The sequence below is a fragment of the Kogia breviceps genome, chromosome 17 (genome assembly GCF_026419965.1).
Source record: "Kogia breviceps isolate mKogBre1 chromosome 17, mKogBre1 haplotype 1, whole genome shotgun sequence".
In the NCBI taxonomy this organism is placed as follows: domain Eukaryota; kingdom Metazoa; phylum Chordata; class Mammalia; order Artiodactyla; family Physeteridae; genus Kogia; species Kogia breviceps.
In genome coordinates this window covers 488,932-510,848 of record NC_081326.1, presented here as the reverse complement: position 1 = coordinate 510,848, position 21,917 = coordinate 488,932, and the positions used below count along the sequence as shown (strand labels likewise).

Here is a 21,917-nt window from a genome sequence, read left to right as displayed (position 1 = left end):
CCTAGTCTGGGATTCCAGGAACCATATGTGTTTTATTTCTGTGGGAGATTATCATCTCTGTTCTTGAAAACGATGAGTGCGTTATTTCAGTAGATGCAGGTAAATTTTTGACAAAATCCAGCGCTCATTTACCCATTGATGATAAAACTTGCGAAAGGTCATCTGTGAAAAACCAATAGCCAACAAAAAAATATTTAATAGTGAAAGGCTGAATTTCCCTCCAAAGTTGGGAACAAGGCGAGGACGTCTGTTCTTTTCTATCCAACATAGTTCTGGAGGTTCTAGCCATTGCAGTCAGGCAAGCAAAAGAAATAAAAGGCAGTCAACTTGGAAAGAAAGAAGTAAAACTGTTTTTACTCACAGATGGCACAAGGTAGAGAATCCTAAAGACCTACAAGAAAGTTAGAACCAATAAACAATTATAGAAAATTTGTTGGATTCAGGATACGTATTCTAATGTCAGTGGTAGTTCTGTTTATAAACAGAGAACAACATTTGACACGATAATTACAAATGTAATGCCATTCATAATAGCATCAAAAAGAATAAAACACTTGGGAATAAATTTAACACAAGAAGCACAAGACTTGTACACCAAAAATTACAACCTATTGCTGAAGGAAATTAAAAAGTAAAGATCTAAGTAAATGGGGAGACAGTCCATGCTCATGTGTTGGAAGATTCAATATCGTTAGCATGGCGGTTCTTTCTAGTCAAATCGCTAGATTTAGTGCGCTCCGTATCCAGATTCCAGCAAGCCTCAGTTTGGGGTACAGGAATTGACTAGCAGTTCCTGATATTTACATGGAAATGCAAGATACCCCTTAAGGGCTAAAACAATTTTGAAAAAGAGACAAAATTGGAGGATTTTTCACATCCCAGTTCTAACACTTACTCCAGTGCTACAGTTGTCTCTGTGAAGATTAGTTAATATTTTTCATTTTTAGAACTTTTAAAAACAAAACAGAAGTAAATTTCAATCAGTGGCAGTTGTTGTTCTTTTTTATGTTCACACTGTCCCATCTGTGGCAGTGGGAATGCATGGCGGCCGGCTCCTAGGTTCTTGGGCAGCCTTCCGTAGTCTCTGATGTCTTTTACACGTCTTCTGGCTCAGCAGATCACCTCAGGCTCACCTTGACCCAGAGTCAAGCCATTTCTCTAGAGAGCCCCGTGAAACAGCACTTAGAGACCACAGGCTGGGTCCTCGGTGAACTTAGTGCTACTAGGTTATAGCACTACTACTGGTTAGTGCTGTACTGAGGAATAGTTTTGTTTGTTTTAAGGAAAAGAAAAACATCCTGATACTTTCCATTCAATCTTAACATTATGGGTTTTTTACTACTTTTATTATTTTTCCCTTACATTGTAGATTTTAAGTTTTTCCTGTTCAGTGTTTTTAATAACATTTCACCAGTATTTAATTGCTTTATCCTATAATACACATAAAATATTTTCAAAACTAACACTACCAGTATTACTACTAAGAATAATCATAGCTGGATGAAGTTAAAATTTTAATTTTATTTATAATTTACTTAAAATATATTCTCTGAGGGTATACAGTCAAATTTTGTGTTTTAGAATCACTTGAGAGTGTTTTTCAGTGTGCAGTTATTATACCAGTTCATTAGGTATGCTTTAATTCATTTTCAGATCTTAGAAGTTTTTTCTTTTTGACTTAATTTTCATATTGAACATGTAAAATACATACGTGATTCGAACGTTAGAAGTACGTAATGCGCTACATTCAGGAGCCTTGCTTCTGTCTCTTCCTTCTCCTGTCATCTTCTGCCCTTTCACCTTTTTTTCTACTTCATGTTTTCTGCAGATCATGCTAAATCAGCACGTAGAGATCTTCTGCTTTCCTTTTTTTTTTTTTTTAAACAACTGTGTAATTATTCACTGTGTGGAAGTACCAAGTATTTTTAAGCAGCCCCTACTGGTGGGCTTTTGGTCAGTCTTTTGCTGATAAGAATAATGGCATAGTGAATAGCCCTGTGCACATCTCATGTTGTATTTTGCCAGTGTAGCTTTGGAGTGGATTTGTAACTGTGAGTGAAAAGGTAAATGCATTTGTGACTTTGCTAGATGTCACCACATCCCCTTTGGGGGGCTGTATTATTTGCATCCCTTCCAGCAGTGGATGAAAGTGCGTTTCATCACAGTCTTGCCAATAGAGCATATTGTCAAACATTTGGATTTTTTTCCAGTGTTAATAGGTGAGAAAGGATTTCTCAGTGTTGCTCTAATTTGTATTTTATTGTGAGTAAAATGGAACATATATTCATATATTTAATGCTCATTTGCATTTATTTTTCAGTAAACCATCTGTTGGCCCGTTTATGCCCTTTTCCTTTTCCTCCTCTTGCCTTTAGCTTTCTGTGTGAGGGCTGTGCATCTCCACTGTGCCCAAAGCGTGGTGCTCCTTGAGAGAACTGAAATCTAGGGCAGCGTCCAGATGAATATTGCAGAGCCCATGTAGATCTAGTGGTGTCCTGCAACCTCAAATTTTTGTGACTGAATTACCTTCAAATCCAGTATTTTTGCTCTGGGTCATAGCTAACTTCTGAGCATCGAGATTTTAGAACTGGAAAGGATTGTAATGATCATTCAGTCCTAACCTCTTATTTTTATAGGCGGGGAAGCTAATGCTATTCTTAATTAATAGATTTATAGATGGAATCCTATAGGTGATCATTCATATACCATATTACCCAGATGAGAAAACAAAGGGCCAGCTGAATTATCTCTGCCTGGGAAGTAGGAATGGTGGTTCATTACTGAGGAAGAGGCTACAGGATTCATGAGTTTCGGGTTCTGGGGTAAATGATGGTGTCGCGGCTGAGTCTCTTCCAAAGTCTTCCAGAAAGACCATATTGAAAGTAAATGAAAAAAGTTCCTTTTCCTAATGCCTAAATGGGCATGAGAATTTCTGGGGATGAGTAAAGTAACATGACTCTTGTACAAATGCTTCTTGTATTTCCTGGTTTTTATACATATAATCTTTAAAGGTATTTTTCTAGTTCATAGTCATTGGCGTTTACTTTGCTTGTAATATAGTAGGCCGTCATGAAATATCTGTTTACGGCCTGAAGGTGCGTGTAATTTTCTTCTTTTCTTAGGAGTTCATGTGCAACACAGTTGGGCCTTCTGGATAGTGTGTACAGGATGTTCGTGAGGGATGACCTACTTCCCAGCGCCATCCGCCAAGCGACTGTGGACCGAGTTCTCCTCACTCTGTTGTGGCACTGTGACTTGAATGCTTTGAGAGACTTCTTCGGCAACATTGTGGTGGACGCCATTGATGGGTTGAAGTCCAGATTTACGAAGGTATCATGGTCTGTTATTAAATTGGATGTTAACGAGAGTTGACAGATCTCCGTGGTCAGTGTCGTTAGAAACTGCCACGTGCTCAGTCGGGGGCGTCTGTAGCTCAAGGAGTGTCCCCTCCATGTCCTGACCTCAGCCTGCAGGCATGTGGCGTCTGCGTTAGTTTCCTCAGGCTGCTGTCACAAAGGACCACAGATGTGGCTTACAACCGCAGGCCTTTATTTTCTCATGACTCTGGAGACCAGAAATCAGAAACCGTTTCCTGGGGCTGCGCTTGCTCCGGAGGCTCTGGGGGGAAGACGGTCGTCACTCCGCCAGCCTCGAGAGGCCCCGGCGTCCCTCGGCTGCGGCCCCTTTGTCCTCCCTGTGCTGCTCTGGTCACTCGGCTTTGTCCTCCTCCTCCTCCTCCTCCTCTTTTTTAAAAAATCTGCTATTTTTCTTCTTCTATTGAAGTGCAGTTGACTTACAACGTTGTGTTAGCTTCAGGTGTACACCAGAGTGATTCAGTTATACATGTACCTGTGTCTGTTCTTTTTCAAATTCTTTTCCATTATGGTTTATTACAGCGTACTGAATGTTCCTGTGCTCTACAGTAGGCCCTTGTTGTCTGTTTTGTGTGTAGTGGTTTGTACCTGATAATCCCAAACTCCTAACTTATCCGCTTCACCTCCCCTCCCCCTTGGAAACCACAAGTCTGTTCTCTATGTCTGGGAGTCTGTTTCTGTTTTGTAAATAAGTTCATTTGTGTCATATTTTAGACCCCACATATAAGTGATATCGTATGGTGTTTGTCTTTCTCTGTCTGACCTCACTTAGTATGATTATGTCTAGGTCCATCCATGTTGCTGCAAAGGGCGTTATTTCATTCTTTTCGTGGCTGAGCAGTATTCCGTCGTATCTGTGCACCACAGCTTCAGCTTCTTTATCCACTCCTCTGTCGACGGACGTTTAGGTGCTTCCAGCTTCCTCAGTTCTGTCTAATCTCTCTCTGCCTCCTGCCTGTAAATATGATTGCATTTTGGGCCCACTTGGATAATCTTCTCAGGATCCTTTGCTTCATTTCATCTGTCTCATCCCTTCTGTTGTACAAGGTAACACTCACAGGTCTGAGGCGTTGGAATGTGGGGATCTTTTTGGGGCTGTTATTCGGCCTGACACAGTCTAAACCCATTATAGCATCAACTTTTTTTTTTTTTCTTTGCGGTACACGGGCCTCTCACCGTTGCGGCCTCTCCCGCTGCGGAGCACAGGCTCCGGACGCACAGGCTCAGCGGCCACGGCTCACGGGCCCAGTCGCTCCGCGACACGTGGGATCTTCCCGGACCGGGGCACGAACCCGCGTCCCCTGCATCGGCAGGCGGACTCCCAACCACTGCGCCACCAGGGAAGCCCTACAACATCAACTTTTAAGTCCAAAAGCTCATCTAAATGTTATTAGCACAAAGTCCCAAATCTCATCATCTAAATCATATAAATCAGATATGGGTGGGTTTTGGGTATGATCCATCTTGGGGCCGAACTCTCTCCATTTGTGGACCTGTGAAACTAGAAAACAGATTATTTGCTTCCAAAACAGAGTGGTGGGACAGGCATAGGATGATAATTATAGACATTCCTGTTCCAAATAGGAGAAAATGGAAGGAAGGAGTCTGTTTTCCAAAGCAATTTTAAAATCTGGCTGGGCAAGTCCATTAGGTTTTAAGACCTGGGAATAAATGCTCTGTGGCCTGGTGCTCTGCCTTCTGGGCCAAAGACTCCATCCTTGGAGTCATTCTTCTTTTTTCTTGAAGGTTAGCAGTTGTTTGCAGCTGGGTACTTTTGTCTGTCTCTTGCCTGTAGAATTTTGGGAGTACAGCATCCTTTTTTTCCATTTCACTTTGTCTCTGTCCCTTTCAGTTCAGCTGGCATAACATTCTCAGAAACCTTCTGTGTCTTTCATGCTCATCCTGGAGATTCCCTCCGTGAGGTAGGAGCGTCCCTTCCTGTGCATGGCTTCTGTGAGGGGGCTGCGTGCAGTCGTGAGCCACAGGCGTCGTGTCTTCAGCCGCGCCCTCGGGCTTCTCGCCCAAGCATGCTTTCCTAACAGCCCGTCTCCTGACGCTAGCGTCTTCTACAGTCTGCATGGGCTGAGAATTGCCCACATCATCAAGTTCTGGTTCTTTTTGCTTGACTGTTTTTGTCTCAATTAATTTCTCACACCTCCCATTCTATTATAAGCAGCAAAGAAGAAGCCAGGCAGTACCTGCAGCAAATTTACTTGGAAATCCTCTCAGCTCAGTATTCAAGTGCGTAGCCTGCAGGTTCTGCTTTCTGCACAACGTCGGAACACTGTTCAGCTAAGTTTTCTTGTTAGCCGCCTAACAAGGATCCTCTGTCCTCCAGTTTCCAAAAATCTGGTACTTATTTCCTTTTGAGAGCTCACCAGCAACTACTTTAAAGTCCATCTTTCTAATAAGAATATGTTTATGGTGACGGGCATTCCCGAAGACAGCACGGCTTTCTGCTCACTTCCTTCTGAGCCCTCGCCAGCAGCGCCTTTAACGTCGATGTTTCCTAACAGTGGTCTCTACAGGGCAAGCTAGGCCTTTTCTGGCATGCACGGCCAGAATTTTTTCTACCTCTACCCTCTGCTCAATTCCAAAGCCACTTAACGTGTTTTTTTCATTTGTTGCAGTAGCGCTCCAGTTCTTGGTACCAAAACGTGTATTAATTTCCTTAACCTGCTGTAATAAATTACCATAAGCTTGGTGTCCTAGAACAAAAGTTTATCCTCTCACAGCTTTGGAGGCCAGAAGTCCCAAATGAGTTTCACTGAGGTGAAGTCAGTATTTGCTGCCACACTAAATAGAACACATCAATACTTACGTCCACGTTTTAGCTCTTGGGCTACCTCTTGTTGAAGTGGTTTAACATCTTTGTTAAAATTATTTTCAATGTAAAGGGCATTGAGTATTAAATTTGATTTATTCAGTGAAATATTTTTCATGTTATCTTTTCTTAGCTGAATGAATCTTCCTTTGATACTCAAATCACCAAGAAGATGGGCTACTATAAGATGCTTGACGTGATGTACTCTCGTCTTCCGAAAGATGATGTTCACTCCAAGGAATCTAAAATCAATCAAGCGTTCCATGGCTCGCGCATCGCAGAAGGAAATGAACTTACAAAGGCTCTTATTAAGTAAGGTTTTACTTAATTTTGGATCGTATTTAATTTGTTAATTTTTGTTGTTGTTGTTGTTGTTTTGCGGTACGCGGGCCTCTCACCGCTGTGGCCTCTCCCGTTGCGGAGCACAGGCTCCGGACGCGCAGGCTCAGCGGCCACGGCTCACGGGCCCAGCCGCTCCGCGGCACGTGGGATCCTCCCGGACCGGGGCGCGAACCCACGTCCCCCGCATCGGCAGGCGGACTCTCGACCACTGCGCCACCAGGGAAGCCCTGTTAATATTTTTGATGCGTATATTTTTACGCATGTGTATAATGTGAATGAATGTTTAAACACTGAATTTTTATAGTTTTCCCATGTACAGACTACTTAGGTGGACTTTAATTCAGCATGTTATTGGGTAACGTTTTATCCTATATACATCTTCTATGCAGAGTAAAGCTCTTTGTCTTTTACTGTTTTTTCCTATTGGTTTTTCTCCCTCAATAGCTTGATACGTTTTTAGTGGTATGATTTACAGTAAGGATTTACAGTATGATTTACAGTAAGGATTTACAGCATCAATAGCTTGATACGTTTTTAGTGGTAGGATTTACAGTATGATTTACAGTAAGGATTTATAGTATCAATAGCTTGATACGTTTTTAGTGGTAGGATTTGCAGTATGATTTACAGTAAGGATTTACAGTATCAATAGCTTGACATGGTTTTTAGTGGTATGACTTACAGTAAGGATTTACAGTGTGATTTACAGTATCAATAGCTTGATACGTTTTCAGTGGTGTGACTTACAGTAAGGAGGGGTTTAGTGTATTTTATTTTTTCCATCATTTGAAATTAAAGGGGTGTCAAGTATTTCTAAGCAGACGTTCTGTACAGCACAGAGTAGTCAGGTGGGGCTTCTCTGAAACTGGCCGTCTGGCGAGGCTCCTCTTCGTGTTGAGCACCGACGTGCCAGGTCTCTGCAGACTCACCTTCAGCCCCTCTGACCCTCTCCTCACGTGTCCTCCTCAGTGGATGACGTCGTCACCATGAGCATCTTGGGGGTCGTGTTATTTTTCCTTCTGAATCTCTTCAACACCCTGCCGGCCCCAGAGCTGGTGGATTGTGTCCGCGGGGCTCCTGGAACCAGTGGCTCCTGTGGCAATGGGGTTGCTGGTGAAGCGCCACAGTGGCCTCCTGCGTAATGAGTCTCCCTGCCCGAGGCCTGCCGCTCTCAGCCCCGCTGCCAGGGTGACCGTCCATACGTTACAGGACCCTGACTGTTTTGTTTCCCAGCCTGAAGCCCTTCAGAGGGACCGCGTCCTAGTAGCAGGGGCCGGCAGGCGTCGCCCCTCGAGGGCTGGGCAGTAACCGCTCCCCTGTCCTGGGCCCCGTGGAGCAGCCGGCAGCAGCGTAGACGCGGGGTGGCTGTGGTCTGACTGCACCGTGCTCGCGTGCTCACGGTGGCTGGCCGCCGCCAGCAGGGCGAGACCGGGCTCCTGGGTGTGGCAGCCACCCCTGCCTCCCCCACACGCCCTCCCTCGCGGAGCCCCCTTGCTGCAGGCTGGGCCGCTGCCCACCTGGTTTGTTGCAGCCCCGGTAGGTGTGGGTGTGGCCGCCCGTGGGGCCAGCTCACCCTGCGGATGGACTGACGCTCGCCTGGCCGCCCGCAGGCTGTGCCACGATGCCTTCACGGAGAACATGGCGGGGGAGGCCCAGCTGCTGGAACGCAGGCGGCTGTACCACTGTGCCGCCTACAACTGCGCCATCGCCGCCATCCGCTGTGTCTTCACCGAGCTCAAGTTTTACCAGGGCTTCCTGTTCAGTGAGAAGCCGGAGAAGGTAGGCCCCTCCCGACTGCCAGCCGGGCTGCCCGGGGTCTGCGCCCCCTGGGCCGCGGTGGGTGTGCTCCTCCAGCCCTGCATGTGGACGCAGAGGGCGGGACCCCGGGGTGGCGTCGGCGCCCGGCGTCTCCACCTGGCACTCAGGCATCTTCACGTGGGGCTTTGCATTCACAGAACTTGCTCATTTTTGAAAATCTGATAGACCTGAAGCGCTGCTACACGTTTCCCATAGAAGTGGAGGTGAGTGAAATTTTTCGTAGTGTTTCCAGGCTACGAACACTTAGCAAATGCTTATAGAGAAACACACACATTGCGCTGAACGTTAACTGCCCAGTGAGTACTTAAGTCTGCTGTGAACTGTAAACACTGGCAGCTTCTTACAGTTTGACCGGAGATACAGTCTCAGGCAACTACAAACAATTGGTCATGACTCGGGTTTTCCCTCAACTTGTAAAGGAGAGAAAATGCCACTGAAGGGAGCTCTTAGGACACATCCCTGAGGTTGTTTTCTGATGTTCCTCTGGTCAGTGAAGTTGAGATCCACCCCGATACAGGGTTAGGCCCTGGGGGCCCTGGTGGGAGGCTCGGTAGGTCACAGGCACTGGGGGCAGACGTCTTGGGGGGAAGATGCTCTGGCGAGGGAGCCAGGCTCCGGCTCAGCCGGGCGGGAGGGCGTGCAGGCAGTGAGCGGGGGCGGGGGCAGGCGGGCGTTCCGACCGCCACCCCTCGTAGTCTGCCTGGCGGCTTACAGGTTCAGGCCAGCGCTTGCTTCCCGCCTGAGCCCTTCTGGAACAAGACTGGGAAGTTTTTTCTAGGCCTGTGTTCGAAGAACTAAAGACATGAAATAATAAACACACACGTCCTTTAAGCCTTCAGACACTTACCGTGCATTACTTGTGAAGTCCGCCGCGGCCGTGAGGCGCTGTGACCTGTTGTGACTGTGCGGTCCGGGGAGCTGAGGCTCATAACCGCGGACGGCGGGTCCCCAGGCTGTGGCTGGAGGGGTGCAGCCCATGCGGGTCCCAGAGCCCGAGTGGGGGCACCAGCTGCTGGCGCCCGGCAGCGGTGGGGGGCCTTCCTGAAGGGCACCCTCCTGTCTTTGTAGGGGGTTTTCGGTGCTTTTAAGTTTGGTTAAAGTTTTTGCTTAAAAGTTAATATTCGTGATTTTTGCCAGATTGCTACTAAAATAGAAAATGTGACCACGATTCTAAAAAGTCTTAAATTGTCTGTTTAATGCCTAATAGGTTCCTATGGAAAGAAAGAAGAGGTACATTGAAATTAGGAGAGAAGCCAGGGAAGCAGCAAATGGGGACTCAGGTAGGACGTTTTCAAAATGATGAGAAAGATTCCAGTAGTTGGTATTTGTTCTATAAATAGACAATACTTCAAATATCCCAACGTTGAAACTGAGTTTGAAAATTTTTATTTTCAAGTGGCAAACAGAACTGTACTTTGAAAGAAGTGCAGTTAGTTAAACTTTAACAGCACAGAAACATCTCGAGGTGGCCAGAGGGGGCTCACGTGTGGTGCGCTTTTTTAACAAAAGCAAGATTGGCCTGCATTTAATTTGCTTGTTTTTGGATTATGTTTGTGTGTTATTTAGATACTTGCAGAACCCTGTGTGAAAGTACGGTCCCATCCTGCCACCCCTCTCCTGCAGGCCTCCTGTCGGCCCCCGCCTCCCCGCCATACCCCTGTCTGCTCCCTGCACCCCAGGGCGCGTGCTGTGCTCTCCCTCCAGGCGGGCTACTCTCGGCCCCAGAGGCCAGCACGGCCCCTTCTCTGAAGGAAGTTCTCCTAGCCTCCCTGTTTAGAATCAACCCTCTCTCCCTCCACACGCTCCTGGTTTCAATTTTTTGCTTAATTTTCTTCATAGCTTTTTTTTTTTTTTTTTTTTTCTTGATTTGAGGATAAAATTTGGACCAGTTTTCTAAGTTCCTTACATACTTTGACTTAGTTATTTTTCAGTAGTATCTCTCACAGCATTTATGTTAGGCTTTATGGGCAGTGTCATCATCAGAATTTTCAGTGCAAGAAGTTCTGTTAGCATCACATCCAAAAATTGGATCCAGTTCAGCTTCATCCCTTTGTTTGCAACAGAGGGTAACTGCTCAGCGGGTTCAGAGGGCAAGGAGGCCCCCCCAGGCCCTTTTTGCTTTGTGGACCCGGGTGGCGAGTGAGAGCCACAGGTTTGATGAACGCCTTCCGTGCAGGTATCCGGGTTATCACTTGAGCGTAGAGAAACCCACTTCTTACTAGTTTGAGTAAATGTAGTTCCCTCTCTTTTTGCTTCAGGTGGCCCGTGTTACATGTCTTCCTTGTCGTATCTGGCAGACAGTAGCCTGAGTGAGGAAATGAGTCAGTTTGACTTTTGCACTGGAGTTCAGAGCTACTCGTATGGCTCCCAGGACCCTCGGCCCACCGCCGGCCGCTTCTGGAGACGGGTGATTGCCGAATGCTGGTGTCTGGGAGGGAAGGGGAGCCTCGGGGCGGCGGGGCCCCAGCCTCTCGTCCTGGGCTGCTGCGTCTGCCCCTGCCAGCACGCGGGGCGGGTTCACGTTAGCCGGGCCCCTCCCGCACTCAGGTCAGCGTTTGCATCAGAGCCGTGTGAGGCCCTCCCGAGAGAGCTGACCGCGCCGGCCGACTGTTGCCCCACCCCCCCCGACCCCCACGGGAGGGGTGTTTGCTGTCAGCGTCCCCGGCCTTAGCGGAGCCTCCTTCCTGAAGGGGGGGCTCTGGTGACGGGCAGGGGGTGCACTGGGTCTGACGGCTGCTTTGAGAGGTTGAGCTCAGTCTCTCTTCTGGGGTCCAGCAGCTCACGGGGTCGTCCACAGCTCATGGAGCCGCTTTCCCGGCACAGCACTCCGTTTCTGGCTTGGGCTGACCTCACGCTGGTCGTTCTTTCACAGAGAACCCCCCGCCCCCCCGACCACCACCGACCTCCCTGTCCCAGCTCTGCAGGCGGCCCGCCCCATGAGCGGCCCTTGGCGCCGCGGTGGCCCTGGCCGCCCGCGTGCTGAGTGGACCTAGATACGGCCGCCCGTGGCCACGCGCTCCCGTCCCGCCTCTCCGGTGGGCTTGTTGGGTGCGCCTGTCTCTCTCGTCTCCCGTGACCCTGGTTGTGTGTCGGTTACTGTTCGCTGCTGAGTGGGCCTGCTGTCACTAACCCGTGACACCCCGCCTCTCTCTTCTGTTCCAGTTTGTAGACGTTACCCGTTGTCTGGGGCCAAACAGCACGGGCACGGAGGTTGTGAGAGGAGTACGTGTCCAGGGCTGTCCGTCTTGGGCGGAGATGTTCTGGAGTAGTTACTGCCACCAGGGCGGACAGAATGACGGAATTCACTAGGGCCTTTTTTATTCCTTTTTCTGCCCCCCCCCGCCCCCCACAAGCATTTAGTAGCCCAGGCTGACCTTTATCCAAAACTGTGCTCTCAGCGTTTCCTGGAAGCGATCTGTGCTAGGAACCACCCAGATCAGTTGTGTGTGTGTGAAGTACACCATACGTGTATGTAGAACCTCAGTTCAGCATCACACTTACAAAATGATTATTCCTGCTCTTTTTCCTTAAAAAGGATCAAGAATGTTTTAAAAGTTTTGTTCTATTATTGATTGAAATTTTAGGCCAAATTAAGGGGTTTACAAAGATTTTCAGAGTACTGAGAAAAATCGGTAAAAATTTATTCTCTAATTCTACCTCAGTAGCTCTATTTTCTACATAAAGTGGCAACGAGGAATGATGCAGGCTGTGGCTCTCAAGATGTAGAGGGTCTGGGCCCGCCGGGACGCACACGGCTGAACTTTGTCCGACGCAGCGGCGTCTGCAGTGACAGCCTGACCTGAGCGCGACCCTGGAGGAGAACCGTGCGGCCGGGGGCGGGGGGATGGGGTACTTCCCGAGGACACGAGGAGACGTGAGGTCCCCTGTCCTGCGTGTGAGCCGTTTGACCGGGAGGCGGCCGAGTGCTCTGCTCAGACAGCGTGCTGTGGGCCGGCACCTCACCGGCCTCTCCCTTCCCAGGAGCGTCCAGACGCCGGGGTCCCAGGCGACGTGCTGGAGCTGGAGACGGACGAGCTAAATCGGCACGAGTGCATGGCCCCCGTGGCGGCCCTGGTGCGACACATGCAGAGGCTGCAGGCTGCTCGGCCAGGAGAGGTGCCGGGGCTGAGCCGGGGCTGCGGTGTGGGTTTGCGGGCACGCCGATCTTCCCGGTCTCGCCCGCCGCCACTCGCCTGTCACGGTGGGAGCGAGCGGTTCACATCGAAGCCTGAACCGGATTCCGCCTCAGACACACGTGATGTCTTGTCACTTGTCTCCTGCCCTGTCGTTGTTGTCTCATAGTGGCAAAATATGAAGCTGTTTCGTTCCACTTCCTTTTACGGAAGTAACTGTGGGTGTGTTATTGCAGTGTTCAGTGCCGAGCACTCTTCCTCCGTGGATGAAGTTTCTTCACGACAAACTGGGAAATCCATCAGTAGCGTTAAATATCCGTCTCTTCTTAGCCAAGCTCGTTATTAATACAGAGGAAGTAAGTAACTTACGATTTCTTTAAAAATTCTCTGCAATTACATGCATCTACTTAAAAAAAAAACCCACAGTGAAGAAAGATGTAAAGGGTCAGAGCATGACGTCATTCTCTGAACCCGTTCGCCAACTTGTGTTATTTGCACGGCATCCTTCTTCTATCATTTTCTTGTAAGACACGTAAATTAACTTCTTTCGAGTTAGAAACGACCTGTGTTAGGAAGGTTGGCAGGTTACGTGTCGGCAGGTTTCTTACGGCTGCCAGCCTTCCTGATTTACAGCAGCAAAGCAAGTGGCGAAAGAGTCCTGGTACCTCCCTCACATCGTTGCTGTGAGAGGGGGCTGGGAGGAGGGCCCTCGCAGGCAGCAGCCGGCAGGCCCTCGAGCCGAGAAGAGGCCTGGCCTGGGGCGCAGCAGGGCCCCTTCCTCGGGCTCACGCTTGGTTTCTAGCCGCTGGGGCTCAGCAACAGAAACCACGGCCCAGAAGCCCGAGGCCAGGGTGTCGGCTGGGTGGTTCCTGCTGAAGCTGTGACTGGGCCTCTCCCAGCTGCTGTGGTCCACGGGCATTTCTCGGCCTGTGGATGGTCTTCTCTCTCCGTGTACACGACGGTCTCGTGTGTAAAAACTTCCCTTTTCATAAGGACACTGCTACTTAGGGTTAAGGCCCACCCTAATGACTTTTTAACTCGACGATCTTCCCAGACCCTGTTTCTGAATAAGGTCCCTTTACGGGTGCGGGGAGTTGGGAGGGCCTCAGCGTCCCTTTGGGGCTCGCACACAGTTCAGCCCACAACACGCGGGGTTCACACGTGATCTCCGGCTGGTGTTGCTGTAGGTGCCGACTTGACGGCTGGCAGAAGGGAGCTGCTGTCTGGTTTTCGGTTCGACAAGGGGCTGCTGAGCTGCGCTCACGCGTGTGGCGTGCGGTGTCTCTGGAATCACTGCAGGTGGCCCCGCAGCATCGCACACGCCCAGAGCTCGGGCCCCGGGGTGGGGGGCACTGTCCTGTGGAACGAAAGATGAGAACTTGTGTTTACAGCTGTTTTTAAAACTTGAGCCTTAAATTTATCCTTTTCTTACAGTTTAATAATATAGGAAAGAAGTTTATATTTAAAATTTATAAATAAACCAGTAGACATAAGTGGAGAGTGTAAGCTTTTTTTTAACCTATGGGGGGTACGTGATCAAAAACGATCTGTGACCACACAGATTTAAGCTGTGAGAGTAGATGAGAAAACGTTTGGGGAAAGAAGGTGGCAGATGGGAAGAAGGTTGATAGTCTGAGTTACACTTCAGTCTGCAATTTCTGAAATAGACTAAATTGGAATTTAGTGTATGGAGACGCTTTGGATTTCAGAGATCTTGGGCGTGTGTAGTCTGTAGTAGAATGACTTCTACAGCATGGGAAGAAATGAAAAAACAATTAGCCTCATGCACCTAATTTTTATATTCTCCTTTTTAATTTACCCTGTGCAGTTGCAGCCGGTAAAAGTAGGATCCTCCAGGGCTGTATATTGCTCAGATGGGGAGAGGTTGGTGTAGAATATGCCTTCATTTTTATTTCTCCGAGCGTAGGAATAGCAGAGGGTTTTAAGCACAGAACAGATCAATAAGAATCTGTTTCCTTTGAGCTGTGGTTTCGGGGCCCATGAGGAAAGACTTCAACTGAGAATCGAATCGAATTAAGCAGCGTACTTGTTGGCATTTACCCGTGCTGTTTTGAACTTAGCTCGAGTCGTAACATAGAATGATGTTCCCGAACTCACATCTTGGTTACTCGGGGCATTCCTGTGACGTGTGACCTTCGGACTCTCGCCTAGGTCTTCCGGCCTCACGCGAAGCACTGGATCGGCCCCCTGCTGCAGCTGGTGGTTGCTGAAAACAACGTTGGGGCCGGGATCCACTACATGGTGGTTGAGATCGTGGCCACGGTTCTTTCGTGGACGGGAGTAGCAACTCCCGTGGTAAGAGCAGATGTGTCTTTGGTGTCCTCTCCCTGAGCAGCGCTGGACGTGACCCAGGCTCCTGTCCGTCCTCAGGGTTTCCAGCCTGGATCATGCCCGTCTGTGCTGCTGCTGCTGCAGGCGGCCTCGTTTTACTACCTCAGTTCTGTCTAGTTTGGTCTGCTTTCGTTAATTCCTCCGGCCTTGCTGGTAGTTTCAAGCTATCAGGTGTTTGTGCCGTTTTGCTTAATGCTTTAACTTGCTAGGAACTTGGAAACTGATCATTGGTTTATTAAAAGTACGTGTAAAATAAACGTCTGTAGACCCTGAGCATGAGGTTCTGAAAACGTCTCCTCTGATTGAGGTCATGAGCCTCTGGCTTTCGTCTTACCAGCCTCCCTACTCCCAGAGCGTGACGGTGGCCTGTGATGGCTGAGATTGCTAAGGAAGTGCCCCGGGAGAAGGGCACCGGCCAGTCCTGACGCAGTGTGGGTCTGTGTGCTGGAGCTCTGCCCGCTGGCTTAAAGGCGTCAGCACTAATAGCGTCCAGAATTCTCGTGGAAAGATGTTCTGGGGCGGCCCTCGTTAAATATAATATGTGTCCACGGAGCTGTCCCGTGTGTTTGTGTCGGGATGTGCCCGCCTCATTTCGCAGCAAACCAACAAGTCTAACTGAGGAGCCGTTGGAAGAGGTTGATTCAGATGTCAGGCGTTCAGCTGGGCTAGGAGAGTGAGCTGCCAGGTGTCAGGATAACTGATTAGAGCAACAGCCAAGGTGAAAGTCACAGTGAACCTTTCACCGCTCGTTGCAATAGTCTGAGCAAGAGGCTGAAACCAGAGGAAGCGCGTCTTCCCTACCCCCGACACCCATTCCGTGTACCCCGTGGAACAGCCTCCCCGGTCAAGGGTCAGGGGGCCAGCACAGATGTGGGTGTCATCTCACGGTAGAGGGAGCCCCAGCGGAAAGGCTCCAGCAGTTTGGCGGGGCCCTGGGGTTGGGAGGAACGCAGTGGGTGGGGGGCATCTTCAGGGCCCCCTCCCTCCCCGTAGGGAGGTCCCAGCAGAGGCCCTGGGGAGGGTACGAGTGTCTGGTGGGGGCAGGGGTGCTGCAGGGCCCTGGCGGCCTCCCCGCCTGCTGGGTGGAGGCCCCCTAGGTAAAGCCTTCGCGTTACAGTCGCACAGGTGGCTTCTAACCAGGAAGTAGACTCCTCATTGAATGCCAGCTTTCTTTTATAAACGGACTTTCGGGTCAAAAAATGCTTTCCCAGAATGCAGTGCTACGTATTTACATAGAATTTCTATACCTTTTTAGGGGCTTCCCAAAGATGAAGTGTTAGCAAATCGACTGCTTCATTTTTTAATGAAACACGTTTTTCATCAAAAAAGAGCTGTGTTTCGACATAACCTTGAAATTATAAAGACGCTTGTTGAGTGCTGGAAGGATTGTTTATCCATCCCTTACAGGTATAAATTTACTAGATTTTGCGATATCGTTTAAAGATCTTTTACACCTAGCACGTTGTGCGCGATGATTACAGTGAAAATGACTTGATCGGGTAGAAGGAGGAATGTGATCCGAAGTGGAGTCTACAGGTAAGGTGGAATGTTGCCACTAATGAATGCAGGCTCCGCGCTCCTTACTAGGAGCGCCTCTGGGCGGCCATCCTCTGCAGGTGTGGGGTCTGCCCTGCCCTTCGCCGCCCCCCAGGGGTGATTCCTGCTGGGCACAACCTGGGGCCAACTAAAACTGCCAAAAGGTTTTACTGTCTCTGCCGGGGGGCGGTTAGGACCACTAATCAGATTGTAAGAAAGGCAGCAGTGCCCGTGTTGCAAAGGCGTAGTAACCTCGGTGTGAACACAGAGGGGGGGAGAAGGAGAAGTATTTCTTACCCTGAAAATTAGCCATAGAAAGTTTTACGTTCGTCTTCCGGCTCCTTATGTATGACAAATTATACTGTTCCTTTATGCTCACGTTTCAGGTTAATCTTTGAGAAGTTTTCCAGTAAAGATCCTAATTCTAAAGACAATTCCATAGGAATTCAGTTATTAGGCATTGTAATGGCCAATGACTTGCCTCCATACGACCCAAAATGTGGCATAGAAAGTGTAAAGTAAGTATCGTGTTTTCACTTTGTTTCTTTTTTTGGTTCAAGTGTACCGGAATCGGACTGGAGACTGGGATATGGTTTAATTTTGATAAATTTAAGGACTAGGACCCATGTTAAAAAATACTTTGAAGAAATAATGTTAGTGGAGTGAATGAGGGAAGTGAGTCTTTAAAAAATCGTGTAATTTTTTCACGTAGTTTTGGCAGACAAGGTGTTAGCTCTTTTCGATATTTTCTGAAGTGGCGTTTTCACCCTTTATTCCTGAAAGCAGCATGAGCTCTGAAGAGCATTCCCGTCAGGATCACGACCACGAAGCCAGTGGCCGGGCCCGCTGCCCTTCGCTCTGTCTCTGCCACAGCTGCAGCCTCCGGCTCCTCATCACCCCGGGGGGCTGCACACGGAGGGGCTTTAGCAGGACGGTCCTAACTTCACAGAGAGGAGCTGGGGTCCGTGCGGAGCCGGCTTCTTGGTTGAGCTCATGTCTGCCGACGTTTCCCGTCTCTTCGGGAGTTCTTGCTATCTCGTTGGTCCTCCAGGGTCAGCCCCTGCGGCACCGGGGCCGCCGGCTGCCCGGTGTCACGGAGGGACGTGCGGCCCGGCACAGGGTCAGCGGGAGGTGGTTCCCTTTTGGACAAGCGACTTCTCCGGGCTCACGTCCTGCTGCCGTGAGGCCGGGGAGCCCCCCCGCCCCCCGAGTCTCTGCATGTGGTACAGACGCCTCCGACAGGGCCAGATCTCAGGTCGCAGCTGAGTTCATGGCAGGCCCTGCAGGCCGAGCCTCCACGGCCGTGTCAGAGCTTCTGCGCGTCTGCACCTGCAGCTGCGCAGGCGGTCTGGGCCCGGTTCGGGTGCCGTTCATCCTGGACGTGGGGAGTAAAGTCGTGATACGCTTCTCTCAGACAACAGGATGGGTGGTTTTATGCTTATTTACTTTGTACATTTGTCGTAGATACTTCCAACCTTTGGTCAATAACATGTCCTTTGTCAAATATAAAGAGGTGTATGCGGCGGCAGCAGAAGTTCTGGGACTTATTCTTCGATACGTTTCCGGGAGAGACAAGGTGAGTGTGTTCTGCACTTTTATAGAAACACTTCTTCTTCGGTGTTGACTTGACATATGGCCCTCGACACTTGTAGCCTCTACGCTAGGAAACCAAAGTGGGCATTCTGCATTTATTACTGTTTTACCCTCTTTCCTACTATATACATTGCTCAGTTTTTTTAAAAAGACGTGATTTTTTAAAAATTTCAGACTCTTGGAAACTTGGCAAAGCATGTAAAGGTGGTAACTTTCTTTTTGTTGTAAAAATCAGGATATGAGTATGTAAGCAGCTTTCACTCCTCTGAACTTGGCCTCAGGAGTCCCTTTTGGAGAAACTGCCCTGGTAGAGCCTTGCTGTGGTTCAGGCGAAGTAAATGGGTAGAGGCCTCCGCTTGTACTTTTGGACGTAATGTACCTGTTGGATAGGAGCGGGCTTCTCAGGGAAGGGCTCTCCATCTCTGCCCTGCCCACTCTGCACGACTGTGAGAAGGGCCTGGCTGCGTCTCTAAGCATATGGCACACGTTCTCCATAAGTTATCATTAAGACGTGGGTAGAACCGCGTGGGCCGTGTATGGAAGCGGCAGGCTGTAACTTATTACCGTGTGGCTGTCCTCTGTGGCTTAGCATGCTGGGGCCTGCAGAGCTGGTCCCCCGCGGTGACAAGACGCCGGGTTGCAGCCTGCCCAGGACGGCACGCTGGACCAGTCCTCGGCCCTTTGTCACAGCTCGCAGGACACACTCTGCCCTCTCCTTCGCTGCCGTGTCTTCTTTCCCGGCCTCACGGCTTGAGAGCTGCCTGTGCCCATGATCCCCAAATCCCTGTCTCCAGTCCCCTCCCCTCCTGCGAGGAGCCAGGGCGAGGAGCGGCTTGGCAGAAGCCAGGGGGTCCTGAGGGCACCAAGGCCGCCCACAGTATATTGGACCCCTAGCCATTTCGCCAGTAAGGCATTTATTTGGATTTAGAACATTTAGCAAAAGGAAAGAGACCCCCCTCCCCCCTCCAAGAAAAATCAAACTTCACTTATAATTTATTTTGGGGATTACTAGCTGTTCTGGTAAAATAAAAACGTATTCAAATTCACAATCTTGTAATGATACGATTCTAATGTCCTTTAATGGTGGGTTTCAATTTACATAATAAGCTTAATTTTCACCATGGGTGGAGCACATTATGGCAGAGCCCAGGCTTAATCTCTCTTGACTTAAATTTCAACGTAATGAGAATGAGAAACCCTCTTGTTTTACATAGTTCTTTTCTGAATATAAAATGGCCTTGATTTAGTGTAGAAGTTTGGAAAGCAGAGTGTGGAACACAGAAGTAGGGGCTCACTCATGTTCTGACCACTGACCAGCCTGGCCCCTGGACCGTGGGCTCCGGTCCTGAGCTCCCCTTGTGCTCCCTCGTTGTTCCGTGCCCTCAGGGTCCCGTGCTCTGTGGCTGGGCACTTGCTCCCTGGTGGGCACAGGCTCTGGGGGAGCGGGGCTGGGGGAAGGCGGGTGCAGGGGGATGGGCAGGGCGCATGCAGCTGGAGCTCCTCTGAAACTGCTTTGACCAGAGACGTGAACGCTAAGCACCGCTGAGTCACTGGTTTTCACTGAGCTTCTCAAATGACTTGCTGGCAGCGTTCTGGTGTCCGAAGGAAGTATAATCTTGATCGTTCTGACGCCTGGCGTGTGGCCACAGCCCCCGAGCCTCTGGAGGTGCCCAGTGCTCAGAGCCCCCCAGGGCCTCCACCTTGTGACGCTGTACTTAACCAGAGTTCCCACCTGGTGTGTATTTGAGACGAAGCTTAATCTTGCAGACGCTGGAAGAGTCTGTGTTTGAACTGGTGGTAAAGCAGTTGAAGTGGCATCAGCACACGGCGGAGGACAAATTTATCGTGTGCTTGAACAGAGCCGCCAAGAACTTCCCTCCTCTTGCCGACAGGTGGGGGTCAGCGCCGCCTCCCTGCTCCTGCCTCGGGGTGGGGGGCATGGGGGCGGTGGTGGGGGTCAGCGCCGCCTCTGCTCACCGGCCTTGCCCACCGCCCAGGTTCATGAGCTCCGTGCTTCTCCTGCTGCCGCGGGCCCACGGCGTGATGAAGACGCTCTGCCTGGAGGTGGTGCTGTGTCGTGCAGACGAGAGGGCGGACCTGTACCTGCAGTTAGAGAGCAGGGGTTTCGCGCAGCTCATGAGGCACAGGTGCGTGCGGGCTCCGATGCAGCTGGCTCGTAAAACGCCCCTTTGCTCAGCTGTTGCCTCCACTCAAGGCGCTTGTGTGTTGTCGCAGAGTGAGTGTGTGTTCTCTCTGCGTCTGCGTCTTCTCTCGTCTTGCCTGTGTGCACGTTTTTACATAGTGACGGACTGTGTCGTGTCCTGATTTTCTCCATTCGGTGCTTACTAAGTACCTGCTGTGTATAGAGCATTCAGCTGGCGCTTATTTAAGGAGGAAGACACACGAGGAAGCAGGTGTGCACCCTGCCAGGACCCAGGCTGCGTTAACTCCCTGCTTGACATGCCAGTGCCTGACTAGCGCTGGAAGTCATTTCTTAAAGTCGTAACATCCTTTCTATTTAGCTTATTTTGTTTGACATTGCCGGGTTTTTAAAAATGAACTTTTTATTTTGTAATAATTTTATTTTTACAGAAAAGGTAAAAGATAGTGCTTAGGATTCCCACACACCTTTCACCCAGGTTCCCTGTCTCACATAATCACAGTGAGTTTGTCAAAACCAAGAAGTTAACATTAGTACATTTCTGTTAACAAGACTGGACCTTATTTGGATTCACCAGTTTCCTCACTGACGTCCTTTTTCTATTCTAGGATCCAGGCAAGATAGCACGTTGTTAATTTACTTTTAATAATCTAGCCCACGATAATTATTTTCAAGAATGTAATTTTTATATAAGTGTAGTATTACGTATAATATCATATTTTGAAATACTTCAGAACAGCACAGAAAAGAAAAAGTTACCTGTCATACCTGAAAGTCTAGTAATAACAATTGTCGAATTTGTGTGTTTTTAAAAATCCCTCTTACCGTAGAGACGACGAGAGACAGAAAGTGTGTTTGGACATAATTTACAAGCTGATGGCGAGATTGCAGCCCGTGGAGCTCCGGGGACTCCTGAGCCCTGTGGCGGAGTTCCTGTCTCACCCCTCCGCTCTGTGCCGGGAGCGGATGTACAGCATCTTCATGTGGGTTCACGACAACTACCGGTGAGCTCCGCTCTGACCGTTAACGGCGCTGTCTTCGGAGGACCGTTTGGGTGCCTTTAGCAGTCTGGAACGATTAAGATGAATGATAAAGCATTTAAAAATACGTCATTAATAATTGAAACAAGTTCAGTGTATTGAAATATATCCTTACCTTAACTGATTTTATGTTACCTGTGGGAAATATTCAGAGCGTGGTATGATGGGTTGAGCTGAAAGTGTAACTTGTTTCCGTAGTTATCCCTTCACAGTCTGACAAGGTTAAGGAGAGGGGCTGCTGGGATGTTTCTTCCTTCGGGGCTGCGACCACGGCACTCCTCGTGGGGCCTCTGCGGCCCTGTTCCCCCAGCCGCATCGAGGGCCCCTGTCAGTGCAGGCGCCGGAGCGGGGGTGGAAGTTGGCGGGAAGAGGCAGGTTTTGCAACTTCAGTTCTGGACAGCGGTCGTGGGGTTGAACAGAAGCAACAGAGGAGCGTTCATGGCTTTGTCATTTTGTTACTTTGCTCAGAGATCCAGAGAGTCAGGCAGATGATGACTCCCAGGAAGTATTCAAGTTGGCGAAAGACGTGTTGATCCAAGGATTGATCGACGAGAATCCCGGCCTTCAGTATGTGCCCCCTCCTGCAGCTGCTGGGCTGGGCGGCACGCTCAGGGGGTCTCTTTCTTGGCCAGTGTGGGGTCTTTCAGAGGTGTTGGAAGCACATTTGCAGTATCAGCGTTTTCTCTGCCTCTTGCTTCCATAATGTGTAATACAAATGTATTTCAAGTCACATTAAGACCTAAA

The 21,917-nt window shown here is 49.5% G+C and overlaps 1 protein-coding gene across 3 annotated transcripts in view; it reads left to right on the top strand.

Annotated features, from left to right (window-relative positions):
- PRKDC (protein kinase, DNA-activated, catalytic subunit) overlaps positions 1-21,917 on the top strand; it is a 145,937-nt gene that overhangs the window by 75,557 nt on the left and 48,463 nt on the right. For all 3 annotated transcript variants that reach the window (XM_067017134.1, XM_067017133.1, XM_067017135.1), the window contains 16 exons: positions 3,123-3,330; positions 6,332-6,510; positions 8,151-8,319; positions 8,496-8,561; positions 9,566-9,638; positions 10,617-10,765; positions 12,340-12,474; positions 12,728-12,847; positions 14,664-14,807; positions 16,099-16,250; positions 16,766-16,897; positions 17,844-17,955; positions 19,740-19,864; positions 19,970-20,119; positions 20,964-21,137; positions 21,642-21,740. In XM_067017134.1, coding sequence (XP_066873235.1) covers positions 3,123-3,330; positions 6,332-6,510; positions 8,151-8,319; positions 8,496-8,561; positions 9,566-9,638; positions 10,617-10,765; positions 12,340-12,474; positions 12,728-12,847; positions 14,664-14,807; positions 16,099-16,250; positions 16,766-16,897; positions 17,844-17,955; positions 19,740-19,864; positions 19,970-20,119; positions 20,964-21,137; positions 21,642-21,740 — 2,187 coding nt within the window. The remainder of the gene's footprint in view (positions 1-3,122; positions 3,331-6,331; positions 6,511-8,150; positions 8,320-8,495; positions 8,562-9,565; positions 9,639-10,616; positions 10,766-12,339; positions 12,475-12,727; positions 12,848-14,663; positions 14,808-16,098; positions 16,251-16,765; positions 16,898-17,843; positions 17,956-19,739; positions 19,865-19,969; positions 20,120-20,963; positions 21,138-21,641; positions 21,741-21,917) is intronic.